This window comes from Canis aureus, chromosome 11, assembly GCF_053574225.1.
Source record: "Canis aureus isolate CA01 chromosome 11, VMU_Caureus_v.1.0, whole genome shotgun sequence".
Lineage (NCBI taxonomy): Eukaryota > Metazoa > Chordata > Mammalia > Carnivora > Canidae > Canis > Canis aureus.
In genome coordinates this window covers 22,069,756-22,095,690 of record NC_135621.1, presented here as the reverse complement: position 1 = coordinate 22,095,690, position 25,935 = coordinate 22,069,756, and the positions used below count along the sequence as shown (strand labels likewise).

Here is a 25,935-nt window from a genome sequence, read left to right as displayed (position 1 = left end):
TGACTGAGCCACCCAGGTGCCCCTGAATGCACAGATCTTAAACTCTTGCTTGTTTATCATTTGAGGCCTGAATCCGTGGACCGCCTTCTCCATGAAACCTTCCTAAACCTTCCTCCTCCAAGCAGGATGGGCTTTCCCCCTTCTCGGAGGCTAGTGTGCTGTATGCCCCCCTCTCCATCCAGCCTGCAGCCAGACATGTCTTGGGCACCCAATAGGTGACTTGGTGCACGCTGTCCCTCCCAGGTCTTTGGAGTTTGTACTTTATCAGGCGAGACCTACGCTAACACAGTTAGCTACATAGCTACTAGATTACAACAGTGATGGGGATTTTACAAAGGAGAAGAAAAGGCTGTGTGAATGTGTTTTAATAGATAGTGGGCCCACCCTCAGTGCTCAGTGAGCACCCCCAGGCTTGCTGAGTCCCATCCCCCCACTGCTGAATGTCACTAACACCAGGCAGGCATGCTTGTTGAAGATGGATGATGTGCCGGTCCCATGCAGCCTGGCGTGTGGCATCTGGGTCATGATTGATGAAGGGAAAATACTGTGGTCAGTAGTTAAGTCTTCCATTTGTTGTAGTCATCTCTCACTTTCAAGACCCTTGAAGAGAAGCTGCTGTCTCTGCACCTGCTGTAGCCCCAGGCTTGAGGTGGAGAGCAGGAGTGTGGGGCACTCAGCCATTGGGTTGGAGGAGGGGACAAGTCACAGCAGCTGACAGGGTTGGGCACTGCTGTCTGCGTTCTGCGGACTAGACAGGAGTGAGATGGGTCATTCACCCTTTAGGGATCTAACAGAAAATAATACTGTGCAGTTTAATACAGCAACTTCTTCACATTTCCTTTTTTGCACAAATTAGAAAAATGTTTCAGAATATTCTATCCAATGGAAATGGAAATGGCCAAACCCCACTGAAGGGTGCATAGATCGTTCTGGAATATCCAAGGCAGGGTTTTGGAGCAGCTTTGGGAGCGAAGGGGTTATACTTGTAGTATTTTATTGAACCACAAAATGTTATTTATAACCCATGTCAGGGGCAATTAAACTGATTGATGATTAAGAAAGTTTAATAGTTGAATAATAAGATGCAGTTCTTGACAGCTATTTTTTCTCGTTTTGGAAGCATATTTTATGAGTCTAATAAGAGTGTGGAGGATGCGCTGTGGAGTGTGTGGTGGTGTAATTATGTGGTGGTGATATCATATTCAGTCTAGTGTTATGTGGTATGTTACTTATAAAAATTAAAATACCAATTATGGTTTTCTGATTTATTATTGAAGTGGTTTGTTAATTTTGACTTATCCCAAGCAGGGTTAATTAGTACGTATTGATATATTTGATTAAAAGTACCCTAATGTTGAATAAGAAAGGTCAAACAAAATAACTTATTCTACAGCCACGCCAGGAGGGTGCCAGGATTCCAGTTATTTTCTGCATTTACGAGAAAGGTTTGCTTGTCCTGGCAGCTCCCTCCACACTCCGTGCCGCCAGGGCTGTGCCCCGTGTGTAAAGCAGCCCGTGCCTCTCTCCTTGTTGCGGGTGTGTGTGGGGTTTTGTGGTGGTATTTGTCTCTAAGAACTACTTATATTTGTGAAAAGCAGACATATAGCTAAAAAATGTTTTTCAGTAAAGTCGGAAACACAATTGACTAATAAACTCAAAATGAAAGTGCAGCTTTGTAAGTAATGAAAATGCAAATTGAACCAGTAATGCAGTTCTATTTTTGTCTATCAAATTAGCAAAGATTAAAAAAGATAATACTCGGTGCTTTTTAGGTGAGGTGAGATTGACACCCTGTAATCTTTCTGTGAAACCTTTCTGGGAAGCACTTCGATGCTTATTAAAAGGCTCGGTGCTTCCTTGTCTTGAGGAAGTAGAAGGAGATGCCCTGAAGGGTGAGGTATGGGGATTCACGGCTCAGTGTTTGATCTAGAAGGAGCTCCAAACCAACCCAGAGGCCCAGGCATCAGGGAAGTTTAAACCAGTTGTGGTTCAGTGATGTCCATGCAGGCTTAAACTTGATTTCATAAGAAATGCTTTTTTTAATATGTGACAAAAGACCAGGGTATAAGTAAAAACAATAGGGCATAAAACTTCCTATGTAGTGTCAATTCTAGTTTATTAAAAAATGTGTGTACATATGAATGTTATGGACTAAATTGTTTCCTTCCCCAAACTCCTCAGGTGGACTTCTAACCCCCGGGAGCCTCCGGATGTGGCTAAATTTGGAAAGAGTGTCTTTGTAGAGCAGGTTAAGATTCAGTGAAGTCATTCGAATGGCCTGAATCCAGTAAAAATTGTCCCTATAACGGGAAGATATTAGGACGCAGATACCACAGGGATGACCATGTGAGGACACCGGGGAGGACAGCCGTCAGCAAGCCCGGGAGGGACCAGCCCTGGCCACCCCTGACCTTGGACCTCTGGGACCGTGTGACAGTCAGTGTTGTGTAAGCCGAGCAGTCTGTGAGCCTTTGTACGGTGATCCTAGCAAACGGATATACTGACGTTTGCCAGGGCGCTCCTGGGCCTGCATGCTGTGTTGATAGATGCTTAGCTTTTCTTTTGCATACTTTTCAGTATTCTCCAAATTATTTACGAGAATCACATATTGTAATAAAAGCATTGTTGGAAAGGTTGCTTCCATGTCCATATGGAGAGCTGGAGTAAGCAGACGGCCGAAGACCCGTTCCTCTGTGGATGTTAGCCTGGTCACCCGGATGCGGAGGGACGTGCCCTGGGGTATACTGGATGGCTCCTCCAGCCCTTAAAGTGGTCTCCAGGGTGTGGCGTCGGGAAAGCAAGCAGAGGCTGATGGCCTTGGACCAGGCAGGTGCTCTGTATGTCGAGGTAGTGGCTGGTGAGCGCAGTCCAGTGGTGTGAGGGAGGGATCTGCGGGGCTTTGGCTGAGGTGTCTCCTCCCCCTGCCTTTCACGTGAGGGCCTAGTGGGAGACCACCGTGTGCCCCTTGAGCTCTGGCTCTCTGGGATCTGAGATTTACACCCTCTCTCTTGCCAGGCCTGGAGCAGGATCCAGCCTGAACCGGGTCCCAGGAGGAGGCCTGTGAGTTAGCTGGGTGGCGATGAAGAGAACCTGAGAGGACAGGGCCGCAGGAATGCGGCCTGGGCGGTGGGGGGCTCCCTCTGACATCCCCAGGGAACCAACACTCTGGAGGCTGGAGTTGCTCCGTGAGAGCTGGCAGCCAGGCTGCAGGGTGGGGCGTGGGAGAGGCTGCGGGGGGAGGGCGGCACTCCCTTTGCCCAGAGACCAGCTTGCCTCCCTCGGGAGAGGGACAGCGGGTGGCCAGCGAGGCCCGGGGAAGCGTCCCTGATGGGTGCCGCGGGTGGGCTCTCTGTACAGGGAGCTCTCTGCCTGCGTGGAGGCAGGACCCCCAGGACCTCCTCGTCTCCCCCGGTTGTGAAAGACTCCCCAGAGGGCACCCCGTGTCCCCTGCATTCTGGGTGGGAGGCAGTGTGGTGACGTGGCAGGGCTGTGACTGCCAGGGCAGGCCAGGAGAGCGGGCCCCAGAGGAAGGGGACAGTTTGGGACGGGAGCCCTGGAGGTGGCGGCTCGGGTCAGCGGGTCCTGACGGCCCAGCCCAAAAGCCTTGCAAGTCCTTCACTTGTCATACATGCCACCCTCCCTCGGTGCTCGTGGTCTCCAGGGGTGGCATTTAAAACCACATCAGGTGTTTCTGGTTCCTCTTGTGCCTGCAAGCTGAGTGCTGGCTGCCCAGTTCCTGGGGCTGTGCGAGCTTGCCAGCCCAGCACGTCCACAGCACCTCCCTGGGCCGGTGGTCCCACTGCTTCCACTGGGGCCAGTGTCTTAACCCTGTTCCCTGTGTGGCTGCTTAGTGCCCGTCCTGATGCTGGGGGAGGGTGTCAAGGGCTGTTGGGGCAGGGTCCCGGCCTTGGGCACCTGGGCGGCACTCATGCCGTCGGAGAGCTGTGGTTTCTGGGCGGTCGGGACGGTTCAGATGCGTTCATTCAGCAGGAATCCTTCTTCTCCCAGCAAGCATGTCCCTGCGGGGCCCCGGGGATGAGCTTCTCCCGTGTCAACGCTGGGCGGCCGGGCACTCTGCCCCTCGCTGGCGGAGCTCTTCCCCCGGGTTCCCGAGGGGACCGTGGACTTCGCGGCTCCCCAGGAGTTTCTCTTCGACCTTGCCTCACCTGTGGACATGCCCAGTCTGAGCGGAGTGAGCACTTCTAGCGACAGGAACGCTCCCTCCCTTTGCCCAGACGGCACTTCTGCTTCGGCTCCTGCGGGCACCTCCTCTGGGGCTGCAGGTTTTCTGAGTGTTGGAGCGCTTTCATGATATCCATGGAGGAAGAATATGGTTTCCTCTGGGTACCACACCGGGGTCCTTCTTTCCATCTGACTGAAGTGTGAAGCTTTTCTTTTAATTAAGTGTGAAATGAGAGAAGTACTGGCTGTGGCTCAGTGAGGCTTCCTGGACGAGCACTTGTCCCCGACTGTCCGCCCCCAACCCCCAGGAGCATTTTTTGTTGCTTCTTGCACCGCGAGGCCTTGGGGTCATGGCTTGTACTTTCCATTTCACATGGTGAAAAGCAAAAAGAGAGTGACCCTGAAACTATGTGAGTGATGAATGGGGCATTTGCTGGAACTCCCCATGTGTCATTTTTGTCACTGCCTCTGTCCGTGATCACCCTGCCAAACGGGAGGAGACAGCTGGATGTGTGTGGGGACGGAGACAAGCTGGGCCAGCGTGCGCTGCTGCAGGGGGCGGGGCGCACAGGAGGGCCTTGCTTGGGCTCAGCCACCTACTGGACATGCACTGCCCTGGAGGGTGGATGTACGCCCGCATAGGCCTCCCTCCCCAGTGGGCCTCCCTCCCTGGTGTGCAAGGAAGGGAAAGGCCCGTCTCTTCACTCCCCTGTCCTTGTGCTCCCTCACACTAGTGCTCACCCCTGGGCTCATTTACCCTTTGCTTCTGCACCTATCAGAGTCCACCAAGGCCCTCCTTGCCCCCACACCCCCCCTTTGAGCATCCTGGCACCAGTCAGTGTGCTCTCGCTTGCACATTTGTTCTTTGGTTTGTATTATAGGTTATTTTATTTTTCGGGCATATTTTGTATTTTATGTTCTTTGGAGTCAGTGTAGACTTGGCTTTTTCAGATTCCTTCCTTCTATTGACCTGTGGTCCGTGTTTGCCTTTTGCTTTCTGTTGGCCCCTGGGTCCTTTGAGCAAACTTACATTATGTCGCCTCTGGCTCTGCCCCGGAGTACTTCTGAACACCTCTGTTTTGTCAACAGGCTCCTTGTGAATTTTTCTGCCCAAACACAGACCAGCTACTCTCAGGGTACCATGGAAGGTGGTGTCAGAGACTAAGATCGGAGTTTCTCTCTAGTGCCTGGGGATGGGGAGTCACACGGTGGCGACTGGCTGCTGGTGACCGAACACAAGGCAGATCAGCGATCTCTGCTGCTACTTGCCCTTGAACCAGTCTAGCCCAGCTAATAGGAGAGCCTTCCCACTTGTTGGCGGCATATATTGCCATGACAAAGATTAGGTGAGGTTCGGTGTTGGACCAGATTTAGAGATCTGTTTTCTCTTGGCATCTTTGTGATACTTACTCAAGGACCCTCCCACTGAGCTGAAGTATGCAGGTGCAGGCACACCCCTGCCCCCCCCCCCCCCCCCCCCCCCCCCGCAGAGAACAGCATGTGATCCTCTCCACCTGAGAAAAGACATTTCCTCAAAACAACAAGAAACCCATGCCTGGGACTTCTAGCATGAGGAGATTCCCAAGAGGTCAGTGGGAAATGAGAAGAAAATGATTAACCACAGGTACAGGCTCTGAGGCTTTGCTGGGAGTCCTCACCCCTTCGTTGCATGGTAAGCAGTGCTAGTTAGCGTTAGCTCATCTGTTACCCACGTAGCTTTTCAGTCCTCATCTCTGAGCTGCCCTTGAATGAACACACATACTTATACTGGGGCGTGAAAGCAGTCTCACTTAGGAAACCAGGTAAGGGCTTCAGAAAACATCAGGCAGCGTGTGAGTGATGCCGACTGTCCTCTGGCTCCCACGTGGCGCCCCATAGCGCTCCCCTGCAGACCCCAGTGTGTTTCCATGCCATCGCACATTGACCTGGCACTTGGCATTGTGAGCTGAACCGCAGAGCTCATGCCCACGTGTCACAAATGCAGCGATTTCCTACGTCAGCGTCAGAAGTTACCAGATTGCCGCGTGGTTTACCACCTGGGGCCTGCGCCATCAGTTGGCATTGTGTAGTCCAGGTACGGACAGGACAGAAGCAGCCCAGAAGCCACGTCTTCAGGTAGTGTGGACGGCTGAGACCGGAAGACTGTTACCCACCCAGCCCCTCAGCCAGTGACCATTTGCCCTGCAGGCCGCTGGGGCCCAGGGCTCCGTCAGTGCTCAGCCCGCGGAGGGGCGGGATAGTGCGGGGAGGCTGTGGATGGGCCGATGTCCCTCAGTGACGGTGGGGGGACAGGTACACGCCCTGCAGAGTTTGCTGGTAGCCGGGGTGAGCGTGTGTGCGTGTGCACCGTGACAGCTTACCCTGGGCTGTTGTCATGGGGGTGGCTGAGTCTCTCGCGTGTTTCCCACCGGTTCCGGAGGCTGCCCCTGGGCCTGGCGGGGGCCAGGGCGACGTGGCCTGTGGCCCGGTTCTGCTCTTAAGGATGCACTTTCCCGTGGGAGCTGGGGATGCCTGAAACCCCGACCCGGGGAGGGCCCACTCCACGCAGGGAGAGCCGCCTCCTCTTTGCTCTCCTCCCACTCTACGTGGCTGCCACTGGGAGCCAATTGAATCGAAGATGGCTTTAAGGGACAGTCGGGGAAACAGTTGTGGAAGAGTCACACTTCACCAGAAAATACAGAAACATGTGGTAAGCCTCATTTTCCTGAACTGTGTGTACCTTCCCAGCTGGCAGAAGCAGAAGAGCCCCCGGGGAGAGAGTGATGGGGCCGGTGGTCCTGGAAGAGGTAGCTGTAGTGTAAATCACAAACCCTCCTTGAAGATATTTCCCCCGTATTTGTCAGGAGCCCTAAAATGTCCTTACTCTTTACCTGCCGATTTCATTTGAGATGCTGATCTTGGGAGCCTGGGTGGCTCACTGGTTGAGCGTCTGCCTTTGGCTCAGGGCATGACCCTGGGGTCCTGGGATCGAGCCCTGCATTGGGCTCCCCGTAGGGAGCCTGCTTCTCCCTCTGTGTCTCTCATGAATAAATACATAAAATCTTTAAAAAAAAAAATGCTAATCTTGAGGAATTGATTCTCAGTGTGGATCAAATCCCTTATGCGTTCAAGACGCTCATGGGGACATTCCTTGTCATAGGAAGTGTTTATATGATTTCAGTAAGCATCCCAGGGTAGGGATGTGGCCAGCTAACTGGGTTGTAACCTCTTCTGTACCATTCTAAAGCATGGCTTCAAGTAGTGCCTATAAAATAGAAAAATCTCATTATAAATGTGAGATTTCCACAGGATACAAATTTATCTTTATGATGCAACTGTATTCCTAGAAAAGCTGAGCAAAAAGCACATGCAGAAAAATTGGAATGTAATTATACTCAGGTATCCTGGTTGTGCTTTAGGTGGCACAATGTGGCAGATTTCTCCTCTTATTTAAAATAGAGTTCCTCAAATTTTCTGTGACTGTGATTTCAAATAGCCAGTGCCTGCTCATCACACTCCAGTGGGATCCGGACGTGCCCTGGTGCCTCTTCTCGGGGACACGTTGCCTCCTCATCCTGTGCCTGCCCTGAGCCCCGCAGTTCCTGAGACCTGGACGCACTCGTGCTTGTGGCCGGGTGTCTGGCCGAGTTTGTTGGCCTGAATGGAACGACCACTGATTCCTCTCCTCTGCCTTCCCCAGTTCCCAGCTCGCTCTCTACTTACTGTTCTGGGAAATAAAAACCTCCCCGGATGAAATGTGCTCTGGTCTCGGGTCCAGCAGGAGGGGCCATGGAACCCATTGTGATGCCAGAGCTTCAGGCCTGGACTGTGGGCGACGGTTGCTGTCATTTGGGGAGGGGCGCCCGCCCCCTCCTGGCTGTCAGCTGTCGATTTTCTGGCAGGTGCAGAGTAGTTGGCTGAGCTGTGGGTTGGAGCCCTGGTTTGTTGCCACCTGTGCAGGAAGGCTGGGCAGCCTGCGACCCGCATTCTTTATCTGAAGGCTTCTAGGACAGGGATGGGGAGTGGACAGCGCTGTTTGCAAATCAGATGTCTGTCACTTTGTTAGAGGTTTATATATTGGAATTTTCCATAGTCCTGCCTTTTGAGTAGCTTCTTGGCATGTGGCGCCTGCACTGGCCTCCTAACTCCAGGTGACCTGTGGCATTTGTAGCAGCCGGGAGCTGGGATGCCTGACCAGCGGGAAGGGAAGGGCCCCCGTGTGTTCTTTTCTGGGGAACAGATTTCTTTTTATTGACAAATCAAAGAGCCACACAGCCAATTCAGTTATTTTGAGCAGGAGTGTGTTTCAGAAAAGGAAAGAGAGCAGTCCCGTTTTGCTTTGACCTTGTGGCAGGGTCCAGACCACGCGTCTGGGTTCTGCTTGTGGTTGCCGCATACCCTGCCTGGGATTATGTTCCATCCAGTTGGGATAGTTACAGCGTAAGCAGTTTTTTAAGCCCTGTTTATGGTTCATTTGCTGGCTGTAACAGAGAGGGAAGAGTGTGCTGAAATGTATTAATTCCTGATTGATGGGCTGTCAGGCCTTGGCCCGGCCTGCTGAAACCTAGCTGCGGGGTTGGTTTGCCAGCCTGGTTCCTGGCAAGGCCCTGCCTGGGGAGTGACCACAGACGGCCTTTCAAAGGGACGTGTTGGAATCCGCGCGGAGGCAATGACCGTAAACCTCATTTTAGTCTTTGTGCATGACACCCAGAAGCGGGGCACCTGGGAATGCCACACCCTCGTCTAGCTGTGAGCTGGATCACAGGAATCCCAACCAGGGTGTGAGATAGCCGGAATATCTGAGCAGAATTTGGGAGTTGATGTGTCTGCGTGATTTATTGAGGACCAGAAATGGACAGTGAAAGCAGCTTAGTCTTCTGTAAATGGCCCCAGCCGGAATTACCTTGTCGGAGCTGTCCGTGAAAGCTGGGTTGTGCATCCGTTAAAGCAGCAAAGTCTTCCAATTAACCAGTACTTGAGGATCCTACATCATCTCAGCAACAAACGAACTTGCAGTATGACTTCCTGTAAATGAATTTCTTGGCTTTTTTGCTGAGCTATTACTAGCAAAGTGTGATGGCATCTTAGGCATACAACCTCCCATTTCACTGTCCAACTGGTGGGGTGCAGGGGCCTCCCACAGGTTCTCATTTGGCATGGGACTCGCCCTGAGGCCCAGCTCCAGGCCAGACCGTGAGCTGTGTGAGGACCAGGCCATATTCTTCTGGGGTCCCACAAGTCCCCATTACACGCCTGGCATACCATCTGGGCTCAGCAGAGCTCTGTGGCTTCTAAAGGGCTCTGGCATCTTCCATCAGGCTGTTTTTCAAACCTATGTATCCTGTCCTTAGCTGAGCTTCTGTGTTTTGGGGTGCCCCTTGTGGTTCAGATGGTCTGGGTCCCATTGCTGGCAGCATGGTGGGTATTTTAAACTCTGACAGTTGACCAGTTTTGTAGGTGAACTGGTATCCCTCATTGTATGTGTTTGTATTTGTTTATAACTGGTGCTTTTGTTGACTATTCTCTGTTTTGAACTTTCTTTTATAAATAACTTTTTTTCAGGTATTTTTCATGGGCTTACTGATGTATTTTTCTCATTGCATATATTTTCTTTGTAGAGTTTTTGATATTAATCCTTGGCCTGTAACATGTTGCAAATGTTTTACTGTTTGCAATCTGTTTTACTTTCTAATTTTTTTCACTTAAAACCATTAGAGATTTGTGTGTGGTGATGTGGACCAGCTTTTCCTTCCATGCTGGGCTTTCTCCTGGTGGTGGTGGTGGGGCACTTTGTGACCTGCACACACTAGCAGAGTCCAGCTATCCCTGGGGTTGTACTGCGGTCAGGCTGTCGTCATTGCCCCGGGTGGAATGTCTGCTGACACGATTGGGTGGCATTTCTGCACGGGGAGCACTCCACATGCACCCCGCGACCCCCTGCTCGAGGTCGTGCACCAAGGTTTCAGGAACGTGCTGTCTTGTATTGGTCAATCTTTCTTTCCATTTGGCTGCATTATTAATGGTTTGAGTGAGGAAGCGTTTTGCTGATTGATTTAAAGACCCATTCATCCTTCGAGGAATTATTTTTGACTTAATTAGGTAAAGGGAGTAAATCAGTTTAATGGATTGATTTATGATCAGTTTGCACGTTCAGATGATCATGACTCACGCAGGCTTACTCAGTATGAGTGCCTGCCGCCTGCCTTCTGGAGAACCAGGGCCTCTGCAGACTCTCCTGCCTGGCAACACAGCTCAGAAGCAAGGTCGTAGACGCACGTCTTGTACTCGTGCCTCGGGAACAAATAACGAGCGGCCTGCACCTTTCAGTGCAGTGCCTACAGAAGGGAGGCTCTCGTCCTGTGCCCTGACAAGAGGTTCCCAGTGCCACTGTGTCTCCAGTGGCCACCACAGGCTCCAGTGCGTGTGTGCCTCGTGAGGGCCCGCAGAGTGACAGAGAGCTCCTGGGGACGCTGGCGAGTGACGTTGGGCTCGCTTCTGCACCCTCTGGTCCTGAGACAAGGCGTCTGTCTCTCTCAGAGGCAAGCTCCGCAGCTGTCAGAGCTTTTCGGGGGGTGAGAGGGTGTCTCACTTTGGAAAAGACTTTTGCCTTTTTAGAGAACTCTGAGCTTTGGAAGGACGGGGTGCAGAGCCTGTTGGTCGTGTCTGATGCTGTTTGCAAGACCGCTTCCTTCAGTTTGGATGAGCTCTTGTTTGTTTGTTTGTTTGTTTATTTATTTATAGATTTTATTTATTTACTCATGACACACACACACGCAGAGAGAGAGAGAGAGAGAGAGAGAGAGAGAGAGAGAGAGAGGCAGAGGTGCAGGCAGAGGGAGAAGCAGGCTCCATGCAGGGAGCCTGACGTGGGACTCGATCCGGGGTCTCCAGGATCAGGCCCTGGACTGAAGGCGGCGCTAAACCGCTGAGCCACCTGGGCTGCCCGCTCCTGTTGATTTAAGCATTGTTTGCATCGTCATCAGTAGAAGCAAGGTAGACTTGATTTATTGTCTTAACGTTTAGCAATAATTTGGCTATTTCTCTTAACTGGAGAGATTGGGATTAAAGTCTTTCCATTCTTCACAGATCATCTTGGCATAATGTTCACCATATTCTCGTTGGAACTGTTTACATAATTGTTTCTCCTTCCTCGACTGTGAACTCTTGCCGGTAGTTCACACGCTCCTGGGCACATGTTCACCGAGTCCCTGCTGTGTGCTGTGCCCTCGCAGACGTGCAGGGATTTGGATAGTGTGGTGGGTGCGGTCCTGCTCTCCAGGAGCTCTTCCTGGGTCACGCAGGGATATGCAGACATGAAGACGCAGTACGCAGATAGGGAGGAAGGCAGCCGCCGACCCTGTCGTGCAGGAGATGCTGCGAGTGGGCAGTGCCATATGTGCTTGTGCGCCACCTCCTGTCCCCTGCAGGGAGTGGCCCAGTGCCTGGCATTTCACGGTGTGGCCCTGTGTGTGCTTTGGCCGGCTTTCCTCATTGGAGGGGCGTCCGTGGCGGGCTTGGACTCTCCCTTGGGCCTCGCTGGTGGGTTTGTGGGCTCTGCTCGGGAACATCTCCACTGCCTCTGGCCTCTTTTCCTTTTCTGGCAGTCTCCAGATGGGATCCCTTCCCTGCTTGTACCCCTGCTGGCAAACACCAGTGTGAGGAGTTACCCTGATACGCACACATCTCCAGGGGCTCCCCCTTCCCTCCAGAAGGAAGTCCAGCTCTGGAGCCTATGCCCAGGGCTGCGGTACCATGGTTCTGCAGAGCTGTCCCCTGCCTAGGTCATGCGGATGACCCGCAGGCTTTCTGGCTTCTGGTTTTGCAGCCTCCCCCCTCCCTTCTCTGTGCTTGCTTCGCCGTCTTCCAAGGCTTAGCCCCCAGGCCTCCCAAGGCCACCTTCTCCAGGGGCGAGGACTCGGCTCCTCCGAACCTGCCATGCCTCCCCCCATCCCTTGTCACACCACTCACTTGCCATGTGGTCAGCTCTTTACGTACATCTTTCTGTAAATAAGTCTGGTCAACAAGTGCTATGAGTAAGGCAGCCAGCCAACGGGGAGTGAGTGAGCCAGGTGAGAACGTGAATGAACGTGTGCAGTGCGGCCTCTTCTCTTGGCTTCATGGTGGCTGCTCCATCTCTGCCTTCCCCGCAGCTGGTTTCTTGCATATGAGAGTACACGTTAATAGAATCCATCAGTATTTCAACCAATAGCATTTCTATTAACAAAAACTCCTACTCACAAGCATTATTACAAAATCAAAGATTCAGTCAAGCCAAAAGAATGTTGTGAAATTAAGATTCTTTCTTTTACAAAAATGACATTATAGAAACAAGGATCATTAAGGAAATAGACTTTCCCTCCCCCCTCTCCCTCAGTCCCACACCGCTGTTGTTGCTCCCCAGGGGCTGCTGGGAGCTCTCTTCGGTGTGGTGTCAGGTAGCAGGGAGCTCCTCCAGAGAGGAACAGCCACACCACCCAGCGCTGGCCCCGGCCTGCAGTTTGCACAAGGCTGGGGACCCCTGATTGGGGGTGCGCTTGGGGTGGAGGTGGACGAGGAGCAGAGTGGTGCTGCTTGTGACAGGAGGTTGGTTCTTGTCGTTTGTGGCCCGCTGCGGGCCAGGAGACGGATAGTTGGATGTGGCCACATTGTGCCATCTTGCCTGGCCTGTATCAAGTGCATCGTCCTTGGTTTGTCCTTGATTTGTGACCATTGTCTGCCGGTGTCCCATCGTCCACTGACCGTTTGTCCGTGTCTGTGTGCTATTGGTTTGCAGCCACGTAACAGAATTGGGAACTCTGACGGTGGTTTAGTTTGTAACCTTGAGTTGGACATTATTTATATTAACATTAAACATTCGTACACTAAACCAACTTGATCATAACCTTAGCTGTTCTTGCTGAGCCATGGAGTTTTGTGAATTTATGGTCTTGGGTGGCAGCACCTCTCTTACCAAAGCGGGACTTTTCCCTCTGCCTTGGAACCCAAATCTATGTAATTAAGTGCTAAAACCTCCATCACCGAAGTGTCAGGGTTTCAAATTTAAAACTCCCAAGTTGGGTAAAGCATAAGATTAGACCATGGAGTGATTCCAGCTAGCTTATGAAGAAGAGAATATTTTTGATTACCAGTTAAGCTCCTAATTACCTGAAGAGGTTTATTGCAGGGTTTGTGTGATGCGGGTGATTAACGCAGTCGTAGCAGCCCTGGCGTGCTCCCCTCCCTAACCTGCGCTGTGCTTGGTGAGGCTGGCATCTGCACTTAGTGGTGATCCCATGGCAGAGGCTGTGTTGAAATTTGAGGTGATTCTCCCTTTCTGATTGCTAAGACGCCCCATTTGGTTTCCTGCAAGGGAGAGCCTGGCCATGTGGCAGGCCTTTTTACTTTCTAGTACACGCTGGTCCTTACAGGATCCTGGCCTGTGCTGGCCTGGCCACTTCCGGGGCCTGTGCAGCCGTTTCGTGGAGGCAGGCAGGTGTCGTCCTGGAGGGGAGCCCCCCCCGCCCCCCAAGGAGCGAGCCCCCAGGAGACCCAGAGCTCCAGAGAGCTTGTGGTGCTGACGGGCTCTTTTGCCCACGATGTGTTTTATGACCTAGGGAGTGTTGTTTCACTTGTGAGGTGGTTCTGTTCTAGCCTTGTAGCAGCTCTCCCTCCTGTCCCTGCTGAGCCGGGGGCCTCTATGCTGCTCTGGCTCAGCGGGACCGAGAGGCTGACCGTTGTCAGCCGGACTTCGCTCGCCGCCGGGCTTGGCTGCTTCCTGGCACGCTACCCTCCTGCAGGCCCCTTGCTCGTCAGCTGGTCGTGCTTACCTCCGTGGGCTGCTTCAGATGCAGCGGGCCCTGGCGCATGGGGACGCGCTCTGCAGACTCGGAAGATGCACACTATCCATTGGTAGTGGCGAGTGCCCTTGCTGTCCGGTGAGCAGCCTCGACGCCACATGGGCTTTGAGCCCATCAGCCTGCCTCTTCCTTCCCCACTGATCCTGCTTGGTTCCTTCCTTACCAGGCCGAATGTCCTCCATTGTTGTATTAGTTTCTTATATTTACCTGTCCTTCTGCTAAGCCCTGATCCACCCACCCACCCACCTACCCCGTGGGTGGACTAGTCACGAATCACTCTGGATGTGCTGATTGTGCAGTGCTGTTCATGCTGTAGGGTGGGGAGTGCTGGCCCCACCATCGAATGCCAGTGGGCCCCCTACCCTAATTGTTCTGACCCCCAAGGGCCCCCGCAAGCTTCTGAGAGCAGTGAGAAGGGCGGTACACCCACCACCCTCAGGAACTTTTTCTCTGGGGTTTTCTGTGGAAAAGTAGACCTTAGTGAAACTATGTCAGCAGCTTAAACAGTGTGTTTTTCCCTATTGCAAAAGTCCTAAGTGTTAAAATTGTGAAAATTTGCATTCTCTTTTTACTCTCTACCCTTCTGCAGGAAGTAAAGGGTGGTATTTACCACTCCCCCACCCCGCTCTTTCCCAGGGGCCCCACGGCCCTGCTTCTGGCATCTTTCTGAGCACTGTTCTCTGCGTGCTTGTGCACACAGGCTGCGAGGGCTGGAGTCTCTGATATAAAAGGTGTCGTTGATAAAGATGGGATTAGTTTTCTTTTTAAACAATATGGCAGGGTAGCATTTTCAAAGAATTTATTTAAATCATCTCCTAAAGCCTTTTTATGATTTGAGAAGGCAAGTGACATATTTTGTAAATTAAATGTCTGTTTTTACACCTTGTGACTTCATGTGCCGTTGTGGCCTGTCTGAGCGGTGGGCTGTGTGTCCCGGGCGGGGCAGTGTCTTGTCTGCCTCCCCAGGTGCCACTGGGCTTAGCCTGTGCATGTGTCGGTCTCCCTGAGCCCTGAAGGGTGGCAGCGTGGGCAGTGTGGGGAGGAGGTCCTGGGTGCAGCTCTCTGACCGGAGTGCAGGTGCAGTGCCGGTGTTTGTGCTGACAGGGTAGAGTGGGACATGGAGTCCAGTCCAGTTTCAGATGAAACAGGTCAGCTTAAGTTCCATCATTTGTAATCCTGTATTTGGTATAAATGCCACCTTCCAGGGTCCATGTACCTTCCCTGTGCTGGCTTCCAGGGCCTGTCCGTCCTGCCTGGCTGGGAGAAGGCCATGTATGGGCCATCCAGGGCCACAGTCCAGGGGGCCCTGTGTGGCACCCACTTCCTTGAGCGGCTGGTGCAGCATCTGTGCAGCCTGGGTCAGTATTAGCCAAGCCCAGATCCTGTGGCCCAGAGGGACCAGGACCCAGGGGCCCCTGCTCCAGCTGCGGCCCCACCTCCGTCTTTGACAGGCTTGTTCTTCCTGTTTTCTTTTTCCCTGGGAATTTACCATTTTCCTGTTTGAATTGCGTTTCTTCTTTTGCACCCTGGGTTTGCCTGGAATCCCTCCCCTGCTGTGGTTTCCCCTCATTCATGTTCTCAGCCAGAGCAGTTTTCTTTGTCTCCGTGGCATTTAGTGTGGCTCATGTTTAGGGGCAGAGTCCTACGTGACGCCGGCTCCGTGACTGCTGGTATGAGGGCTCCTTAGGTCCAAGGCTTCCCTGGTGGCTTCCCTGGTGGTTCCCCTGGAACCCCCCCCCCCCCCTTCAGGCTCCTGCCCCACCTGGTCCCTCCCCTTGCCCCAGGGTTGTGGAGGCAGCATGTCCTGGTTGGGGGCCTGGACCTTTGGAGTTGGTGAGTTATAACCTGTCATGACCATTGGCCATTTTGGGGTCTTGACTCTGAGGACCCCTTCCCACTCCACAGCGTCGAGTCTCCCAGGTTTCATGGCAGATGGTGCAGTAAGTCAGCATCTACCTGAAGGACCTGTGCTGAACATGCTCATGTCGCTCTGGGTTGGCTCCTGGCTGTGTCCCCAGGAACCACTAGAGCCCTGTCTCCTGTGAGGAGCCCCCAGGAGGACCCCCTCCCAGCTGCACCAGCCTCAGGGTGTTCTTTTCTTGGTTCTGACCCTGTGTGGGCCTTCCGGAGTGTTCTGTGCTGCCCTCTACGCCTTCTCCTGTGTCGGCAGTTGTTTTCTCCAAGAGGATGGATATTTATCTCATTCTGACAATAAGGGTCATTCTGATTCTCTCGGCCTTTTTGAAGACAAATTGGCATAGAGATTCTCTGATTTAAATGCCCTTTTTTCAGGACATTGAAGAGTGACAAATGGCCTATGGTGAGGGGTGACACCTGAAAGAGGTTGCCGACCTTTCCTGGGATAAGGCAGTAAGCCAGCTAAACCGACCGAGAAACATTTCCAAGGCCTGCATCCTACGCTTCTTCCCTGGGCAGGGTGGGGGGGACCCCCTGTGAGCTGGGGGCGGGGGCGGTGGCACTGGAGGCCTGGGGAGGCTGGTTCCCTGTTGCCCTGTTGTGACAGCTGAGGAGATATCTCGGTGCTTTGAAGGCCCTGGAAAGAGAAGGCATCCATGGAAAACTCAAGGGGAGTCCTGTGATGGTTGTTGCTGCGGCAGTTCCTCAAGGTGGAAGATCACATCAGGCCGGCTCTAGGGTGGTGGCAGCTGAACCGAGTCTGCCGAAGCCAGAGGAGGTCTCTTATACCTGTGTCCGCCAGCTTGCTCTTCAGCAGGAGGGCATCATGATGGGTGGCCCTTGTGTGCTCACTAGTGAGCCCTGGGAGACCTCGTTTCCTCCTCTGTAGATGGGCAGAGCTGATGCCTCCCGTCTGGGCTGCCTGGACACTTCCAGAGCCAGCATTTTCTGGTAGAGTCATGGTAGGGCTTCATCGGAGGGCATGCTCAGGCCAGACGTGGGCCTCCCGGGACTGCTGAGTTCAGAGGCCAGGAGCCTCGCTGGGCCATGGCTGGGGGGCAGAGTGTGCCTGGCTGTGGGAGGGAGAGCCCACAGCCCACGGGGCAGCTGGGACAGGGTACAGGTCCCAAGTGCGCTCTGCTGAGAGGAGGAGCTCAGAGCCGGCTGGGCCAGACTGGGGACACTCTTCATCCCAGTCCTGTATCAGAGGGTAGGGGCTCTGAGCTTCTGGAGGGTGTCACCTCTGACTCATCTCTGTGCCTAAGGGCCTGGAGTGTAGGGACAGAGCCACCACATGGGGAGCACCTGCTGCGTGTTGTCACATTGCCCCAGCAAGGGGACAGCCCAGTGTCCCAGAGGGGACATGTGATAGGCAGTGTGGCCCATCCATACACTGGAATGTTTTTCTACTACGGAAAGGACCAAAGTGCTGGCACAGGCTGTGCCCTGGTGACCCCGGGAGCACGGTGCCAAGTGAAGGGAGCCAGACATGGAAGGCGCCGTACTGTGCAATCCCGTTATGTGGAATGTCCAGAACGGCCAAATCCACAGAGGCCGAGCACAGAGGGGTGGTTGCCAGGAGCTGGGGAATGGGAGTGCCTGCTGATGTGTTTGCATGGGGTGCTGAGAATGTTCTGGAATTACATGGTGGCGATGGCTGTCCCACTCTGTGAATATACTAAAACCCACTGAATTGTATGCTTTAAAAAGGGGAATTTTATGGCATATGAATGCGTGTCAATAAAATAAACCCCCAAACCAAACCAAACCAAACCACATAAGTGTTGAGTATGTGGGGGAGTGAAGGAATAAGCGGGGATGGATTGACTTTCCCGGCCACAATCCCTATAGGTGTGCTCCCAGGTGCCCCAGGGATGCTCGGTGACAGGCCTGAGAGCAGAGCTGGCTGGGACAGGTCCTCGAAGCTGTACACAGCTGGGCTGGATGCATGTCCAGGGCCAGGCCTGCCTGTGTAGACCTGCGTGACCCAGTTGGAGGGCCTGGCCGGGCTTGGCCTGACTCATCCTGGCCTGTTGTTACCGTTGTGGTCTGTGTCACCAACAGAGTCTGAGTAGAAGGTGGTTCACTGTGGCTCTTGTAGCCACGAGCTCTGGTGTGAGGCGGGTGCCAGAGCATCGCGCCGTCGTGCTGGGGAGTCTCGGCCACAGGCTCTGGGCTGCATGGTGCGCCTTGTTCTGATCCACCACCACCGGCTGCCCTGGGGTCATGTTTCTCTGCACCCCATCTCCAAGGGGTGCCTCGGTGGTGACCGCAGATGTGTGACAAAGGTTAATGAGTGAGGACGTTCGATCAATGGAAAGGAACACCTGGCACCTCATAGCTGCTCAACAAGTGTCAGCAATTATTACTCTTAAAAAAATTATTGTCATTTCTACCCACTTAAAACTTTCCAAATATATTCTTGGCAGAAATGTTTCTTTTCTTTAAGAACATTTTCTTTGCAAAGATGCTGTGCATGTTTGCAAAATAAAACAAAAGTAAATAAAATGAAAAAAATGGAACACACAATTTTTAAAACATTTATGAGTGTTGTGCTGGGTGATAGCAGCTTTTGTAAGGATCTAAAATTAGTTTGTTTAAATGTCTGAGAAGCCATTTCAATTAAGCGTCTGTTCTGCATTTTAAAACTTTTCAGTTCTGTTCCCTTAGTGGGCTTTTTTTATATTCGAGGAAAGAGATTGTTCGGAGCACTGGTGCCTGTTCTGTCTCTTCTTGGGTGTTCGCCTGCAGCGGACAGGTCTTTGCCCAGTGGGGTTTTGGAAACGCCAACCTTGGGAACAAGTTTTTAGAGAAATTATTGTCCAATGAAAATGTGACCCTATTAGAAGCAGAATTCATGAAATTTTATGAAAACACTTTCAGATCTGTGTTAGGAATAAACAGTCTTTTCGGCCCTCTCTTATTGGGATGTGAAATGCCTGAGAAGCAATAATTCATAATATGTTAATTATGTTAATTAATTGGAGAGGACTCAGAATATTAATTATCTGCAACTAATTAGGTATTAAAATTGAGAGCCATTAAGTGATGAGGTGGAAGCCTACGAGTCATCTAGTTAGAGCAAGAAAAATGAGCCCCAGCATGACCTTGCCGGTGGCGCAGGTCTCGGCCCGCCCTGCCCCCGCCCCCGCCCCGTCGTGTTTCCTGTGGGTTAACCGCTTGCTGTCTTTTCCATGCTTCCTGGCACACAGAGGAGGAAGACGTGGATGCTGCCGACATCTCCCGCGTGCCTGCAGAAGTGCTGCGCAACGTCGAGGCCGACACATACTGGTGCATGAGCAAACTGCTGGACGGTATTCAGGTGAGCCCCTGGCGGCCCGGACCCCAGGCAGGCGCCGCTCCATATGGGAAGCCAGTGTTGCGGGGAGCACTGGGCCCGACGTGCAGGCTTGCCTCTGTGGCCGCGTGCTGCCTTCTGAAGCCTCCCTTTCTATACCTGCACTAGTGCCGCCTCCCCGGGGTTGCAGGTGTGAGAAATCCTATGTGCTCGGAGCAGGGTGCAGAGCAGGACTCCGAGGGAGTAGGCTCTCCCCCCCTCTGCAGAGTCTGATCTCCACACATTCTAAGCTCCCCGGCTCTGCTGACCGTGATGCCAGGTGGTACCAGCACCGAATATGGGTTGTTGATAAGCCGTTCCATTGTCCATGCCTGGTGAGCTGTATTCAGGGCAGCCCACCCCTTACGGGGCCTCTGACGTAGGACCTCAGCTCCTAGTCTGTCACCCTGGGCCTATGAGCAGCCGGTCCTACAGAGCCCCTGTGGGCCCCAGGCTGGGAGTCTGATTGCTTGACCCGTAACTGTGCCCAGGCCTGGAGGGAAACACAAGCTGCTGGAGGCCTTGTCCCCATGGCTGGGGCTCTGCTTCACTTGGTATCAGTTGGGACAGATAGTGGAGATTTTTGCAGAAAGGCCGCAGGTCTCCCAGCGCCAGGGGTGACTTTATGGAAGTAGTTTGAACCCTACACAGAGTAGGAACGAGGACTGGAGCCTCTTGCTGTAGCACAAGTGGCCGAGGTAGAAGGAGGTCCTCCAATGGGCTGCGGGCCTTTTTCAGCTCCTTCTGTGCCGACATGCCTTTCTTAGGTGCCGCATGCTGCTGCGGGGAAGAAGAGTGTTGGGCACGTGCCTCTTAGGAGCTTGGGGTGGGACACAGGGTAGACCTGGTGAGGGCAGAAGATATGTGCTCCCGAGAACTTGATTTGGGAGTGCGGTGAGACTTGGTGGAGGGGCGGCCATGGGGGTAGAGTCCCGGAGCAGGGTTTGGTTGACGGAGTTTCCCGAGGGACCTCCGTGGGCTGGCTTTATCCCAAAGGTGGCTGCCCCGGGCTGGAGGCTGTGCTGGGACCCCTCTCGTTGCAAGTGAGGGGGGCACTTCCGCCTCAAGAGACAAGTTGAGGTAGTGCACTTGTCGCCTGTGTTTCCCGTCAGGCTGGCTTTCCTGAGCTGTTGTCACTGTCCTGTTTCTGGCCCTGCTGCCTGGAGGGGCCTCAGCTCAGCTGCTGGGGCCGAGGGGGTCCAAGGAAGGCTTTTACACAGTGTAGACTCCAGATCTGGATCCTGAGGTGTAATTTGAATAAATTAGGCAGAATGATTGTGCTGGAGAGAATGGTGTGGGCTCCCCTTACTTTTGATAACTGAGGAGTGAGAAAGAACAAGTGGAAACCCTTTCTGTAACTGAAGAACACGAACCTTGTTTGCATCTTACAACGAAAAATACGCCTGCTCGATTTTGGCCCAAGCATCGATTGATCATTCCCCTGCACGTTAATGTTTTTGTCTTTCTCCCAAAACTTAAGACTTTTTTCCCCCTCTTTAGAAAAGGGATTGAATCATAATGTGACACATTATAAATTTCAAATGTCACTTCTCTGATCATGAGTGATGGAATTCCTGCAATTTAAATGTACGATTATCCCCCTTCTGTTTGTGAATAAAATCAGCTCTGTGCTGGAAGTGATGCTGGCTTTTCATCTTTCACCTGAGGTTTGCTGTCTGATGGGATGGCTCTTTGACAAGGGCGGTGCTCCTGGTATGCATGTTCACCACCCTGGGCAGGCTGTCGGGGGCCAGGCGGCTCTCGCCTGAGCAGGGTTGAGGGGTGCCAGCCAGATACCAGCATCATTGGGGCTTGGGGAGATCTGTCGTTCTCTGAGACGAGGCGAGCTCCTCCGGGGACGGTTTGGTGTGTGTGGTGCCCCTGCTGCTTTGTTTGGACAAGTGTGAGGGTCTTAAGAGACATAGAAGCAAGAGGAAAGATGGACTGGGTGTCAGTGCCCTGCGGTGCTGGAAGCTTCTGTTGCCACACTCACTGTCTTGCTCCTGGACTCGCCCTGTCCTCTCCACTCTCCTGATGACAGGAGAGCCATCATCCCTGAGCACTTCATCACATCACTGCCCTGGTTGAAAGCCACTGAGAACTATGTTTGGCTTTGTTAAGTGGCGCCTCTCAGCCTGGCCTTCACCAGTTCCCTGCATTTTAGGAAGTTCAGGCCTATCTATTGCGTTTCGCTAAATCCACATGCCAGAGAGACCACAGGGAGTCAGTTGCTGGGCCAGGCCTGTGCAGCGGCTCTCCTCACCAGCTGTGATCCATTGGCAGTCACAGTGGGGCATCGGGAGGCAGTGACAGCTAACATGTACCAAGTGGCTCTTAGCTTCACAGCAGAGCAGACGTCACACCCTGCACATAGAGGGATCCGTGGCCTGGGGTCAGAGTACGTGTTGGGACCCACATTTGAGCCCCAAGGCCTGTGGTTTTCTGCTCTGCTTTGTAATCATGTCCAGCTAAAATCAGTGGAAGTAACTGCTGTTTTGCTGGGTAAGTTCTAGAGGGCAAAAAACCACATCTGCTCATTTTCCTGGAGAGGTTACTACGTTTTCAGCTCACCTTGGAGCCTCAGGCTAAGACTCTGTGTTCTGCATTTGGCCAGCGTGTGGTGAGCACCTGCTGCGTACAGTTGCTGCTCATGGTCACCAACCAGTGTCCCTGCAGAATGTGTATCCTGGTAGCTCAGGGTGCAGGGAGGGGACTGCTAGCACAGGGCAGAATTCTGGAGGTTCTGGGGGTGGGGGACTCTGGTCCCAGGAGGATGAAAGACTAGGCATGAGAAGAAGCTGCTCCCTCCCTGCATATGCCTGGAGGCATTGGGTGATGTTGAGCAAGAATTGTCTAAAATGCATAGCTGGACTGCTTACCTACGGGAGGGGTGTCCTCTAGAAATGAGGAGTGATGACCGCACTAGTGGACACTAGTAAGTTTGAAGGGAATAAGCTGACATAGTAATGTATAACAGTTGAGGTTTTACTGTCCTATCAAGGGGTAAAAAATAGGAAAGCCGGTCCTGCATAGGGAAATCCAGGTGCTACTCAAACAAAAGTATAATGGCTCTCTCATTGAGGCTCTCCAACTTCATGTCTCAGGGCTGCTTTATAGTCTCAGAAAGTCTTGAGGAACTCAAAGAGCTTTTACTCATGTGGGTTAATCCTACCCGTATTTACTGTGTTGGAGACTCAAACGGAGATAATTTAAAAATATTTAGTAATTTATCTTAAAATAACAATGATATGAACTCTTTGTATGCTATTATAAGTAATAAATCTGGTGATAAATTAATATTTTCTGAAACATAGCTATTTAGTGAGAAGAAAGGCACTGTGTTCCTCTGTGGTAAGGCTCTTTAAGGTCCGACTTGATAGAAGACACCCGAATTCTCACCTGTGCTTCTATATTCAGTCTGTGGTGATGTGCTGGTTCTGACTGGAGTGTGTGAAAATAGTCCAGCCCCACACAGGCAGGCCGTTGGGAGAGGGAGAATTTTCATGGTGCTCTCTGATGACTGTGGATATTTTCTTGTTAATCTAGAATGTAGCTTACCCACGTGGTGGTTCCCGGAAGGTCACCTGCAGTGTGACACCTGAAGCCATGCCAGCCAACATTTCGTACTCAGCTTGAAATCCATTGGGCCATCTTGCACGTTGAGCAGGTGTTCTGCTCACCCATGGTCCTTTAATGTCGAATGCTGGCCACTTGGGGAATATTGGATGGTCAAGGTGTGCAGGTCTTCTGGATGCTGACACACTCCGTCCTCTGGTATCTCTTCTGCTAGTGTTACCACCATCTTGGAAGAAAAAGCTGTTTAGCCCAGAGAGTGGGTAAAAGTTCTTCAATATTCAGATTTAGGCTTAAAAGCTCAAATATTCTTATTGGAAACACATAGTGTCAATTGTTTTCCTTGAAATGACAGTCTTTGTTCATTTTTGAGAAAATGTCTGCCAAAGACCCAAGCTTGAATAACCAGTTTGCCGTTAGTCATTTTTTCTAGTAAAAATGATGTTTCTTAAAAAATGTATCTGATTCAGCTCACAGCTCAAACAGTTGAGCAGGGGCTATTTTAGGAAGAATCACTGTTCTCTGGTGCACATCTCAAGTGCTCTCTGTGTTCTTCTCATGTTGCCATGCAGAACATTCAAAAGATGTTTGAGGGTCGGGGTGTGACGCAGTATTAATCATAACATTAGGAACTTCATCAAGGATGTTCTTAAGCAAAATTGTCTTTTATTTACCTTTTTCACTAAGCGTGGGTGGCACTGCCTCGCCTCGGGCCAGCATGTCTACCCTTTACTCATATTTTGTGCCAATAGCTCGGGTGTCAGCATGGTGACAAAGGTAGATTATGTTGCTATTATTAGAAACGTGGTTTTGAATTCTGGGATCCCCAGAAAGGGTGTCCTGGTGGCAGCAGTGGGCTGACCACCCCTGAGAACTGCTGCCTTGGGGGGTGCCCTCCCCACACAGGCCCATGGTTTTCCCATAAAAGAGTCCCCTGAGGATGAGCTGATGCTGGAGAAAGTACGAGACAGAGGAAGCGTGTGCCAGGAGTCAACATCAACTGGCGCTTTGATGAGGAAGGATCTCCCCCAGGGACCTGACCTCCTACAACAGTGATATGAGCAGGACCGAGAAAACATGGAGGTTTCAAACAATGAAGGATACAAAAAGGGTTTAGCAGGAAGAACAAGACTGAAAAAAAAATTCACAGATTTTTAAATAGTGCCCAATAGAACGTCTAGCAACCGAACTCATGGTTGTTGCAATTTAAAATTCATTAGACACAGCAGAAGAAGGAGTTAGTTAAAGTAGAATGAGAGAGTTACTGGGTGGCCAGCACTGAGGGAGGGAATGGATTTGGAAGAGAGGTTAGGGCAGGAGAGAGTGAACACCAGACCCGGGATGGAGCCCTGTGCATGTGGGTGGTGGCCGGGACGTTCCAGCCCCCGTGAAAGAGCCAGCACTTATGTTCACTAAACAAACAAGTCTCGAGGAAGGAGAGTTAAAATATCACACCTGGAGAAACAGGGTGAAGTCGCTAAATAGGGGATGGGAGGTCAGAGAACCTCCCAGTGGCCAGTGATGGACAGATGTGTGGTTTGGGTGGACGGTTCGATGGGAAACAGGCCACAGCAGGAGCAGCAGAGGCTCGATGAGACAGGATGCATTTGGTTCTGGAGAAGGTAACTGTTAGGCCAGATTGGATTTACAAACAGGATCCAGCTGTGTGCTACTTAGAAGACACTCACCGAAAACATAAGATTATAGAACAGCATGAAGGAAGGGGTTGGGAGAAATGCAGCAGATCAACTGAAATAATAGCTAGGCAGCAGCGTGGCTCTTATGCGTTATTAGATGAAATAGAGTTTAAGGCGGAAAGCATTAGTCGGGATAAAGAGTATCATTGCTGAGGTACAAGTGGATAAATGTGCCAGCGAAGACACAATCCCGAATGTCTGCTATGACAACACTGCATGTGCATGTGCTTAAGGGTATCTTGTGAGAGTGTGTGTAGGAGGCAGGCGGGGAGGAGGAGAGACAGAAATTTGGCAGAAGGGCTAGGAGACCACTGTCGATGGCAGATGCTGTTCTAAGTTCTGTGCATTTGTGAACCGTTGCTATGACCTGTGTCCCCGCAACAGGACGGTAAGGTGTTTCCCGCTGTGGGACTGCTAAGTTGCAGAGTTGGGATTCCGACTCATGGGATCTGGCCCCAGCTTTCCTGCCCCTCAGGAATTAGCAGATCAAGCAGACCAGAACTTGTGGGATCAAGTTTGTGCCGCAGACTTGCTAAGGTTGAGCTGCCGGCCCTCCCTGGAACCCCTCGGCCAGCACACAGTATGCACGGGACATCATAGCAACGGCTGCGCCGTGGTTACCACAGGGCCATGCAGACCAGGGTCGGGGGTTGACCCTCCCTCTGGGCCGTGGCTCTGGGATGTGGACTCACCCAGATTCCCTGGGGAGGGGGAGAGTAGGCTGCAGTGCAAGGCTGGCCCCACAGTGAGGACGCCCTACAGTGAGGACGCCCCACAGTTCAGCCCTCCCCAGGTTTCGGGCCTGCTCACACACTTCTGATGGGTGGTATCTTCACACCATGTGTTTGTTTAGGGGACGTTCTTTTTACTGAGGGATATTGGTGCTGGGGGAACGGAGAAGCAGCGGCATTTCCAGGTGAAATAGTCTCGGGGGGGGGGGGGGACTCGGTTTGCCGATGGTGCTCCAGAACTACTGCTGGCTCTGCGAGCATGAAGGGGGTCCATCGGTGTGGCCCTCGGGGATGGCATATTGGGCTAGGGAGGGGCCACCCGTTCCCATACCAGAGCCTCAGCAGGTGCTAGTGGGGCAGGCAGGGAGGGCCAGCGGAGGGGACAGAGCACCGGGCAGACTACAGGCCGCCTCCTCTGTGGTGCTGCCGTGAGTACCCATGTTGGGGCTACATACTGCCTCCCTTGGTTTGCCGGGGGGTGTCTGGGTGTTTTGGGGTTTGCTTGGCTAGGGAGTACCACAGGCAACTAGTGGATGGGGATCAGGGTGCTAAATGTCCAGCAGTGCACGGACAGCCCTGCCCGGGGAAGAGTCTCACCAGTACCTCATTAGGAGGTCTGGCCGGCAGATCTGGGTGGAAGTCGTCCACCGATGTGACCCTGCTAATTATTCTGATCGGATGGT

At 52.4% G+C, this 25,935-nt stretch overlaps 1 protein-coding gene across 3 annotated transcripts in view; it reads left to right on the top strand.

Moving 5' to 3' along the window:
* TBC1D22A (TBC1 domain family member 22A) overlaps positions 1-25,935 on the top strand; it is a 334,472-nt gene that overhangs the window by 158,115 nt on the left and 150,422 nt on the right. For all 3 annotated transcript variants that reach the window (XM_077914077.1, XM_077914075.1, XM_077914074.1), the window contains exon 9: positions 19,127-19,236. In XM_077914077.1, the coding sequence (XP_077770203.1) occupies positions 19,127-19,236 (110 nt within the window). The remainder of the gene's footprint in view (positions 1-19,126; positions 19,237-25,935) is intronic.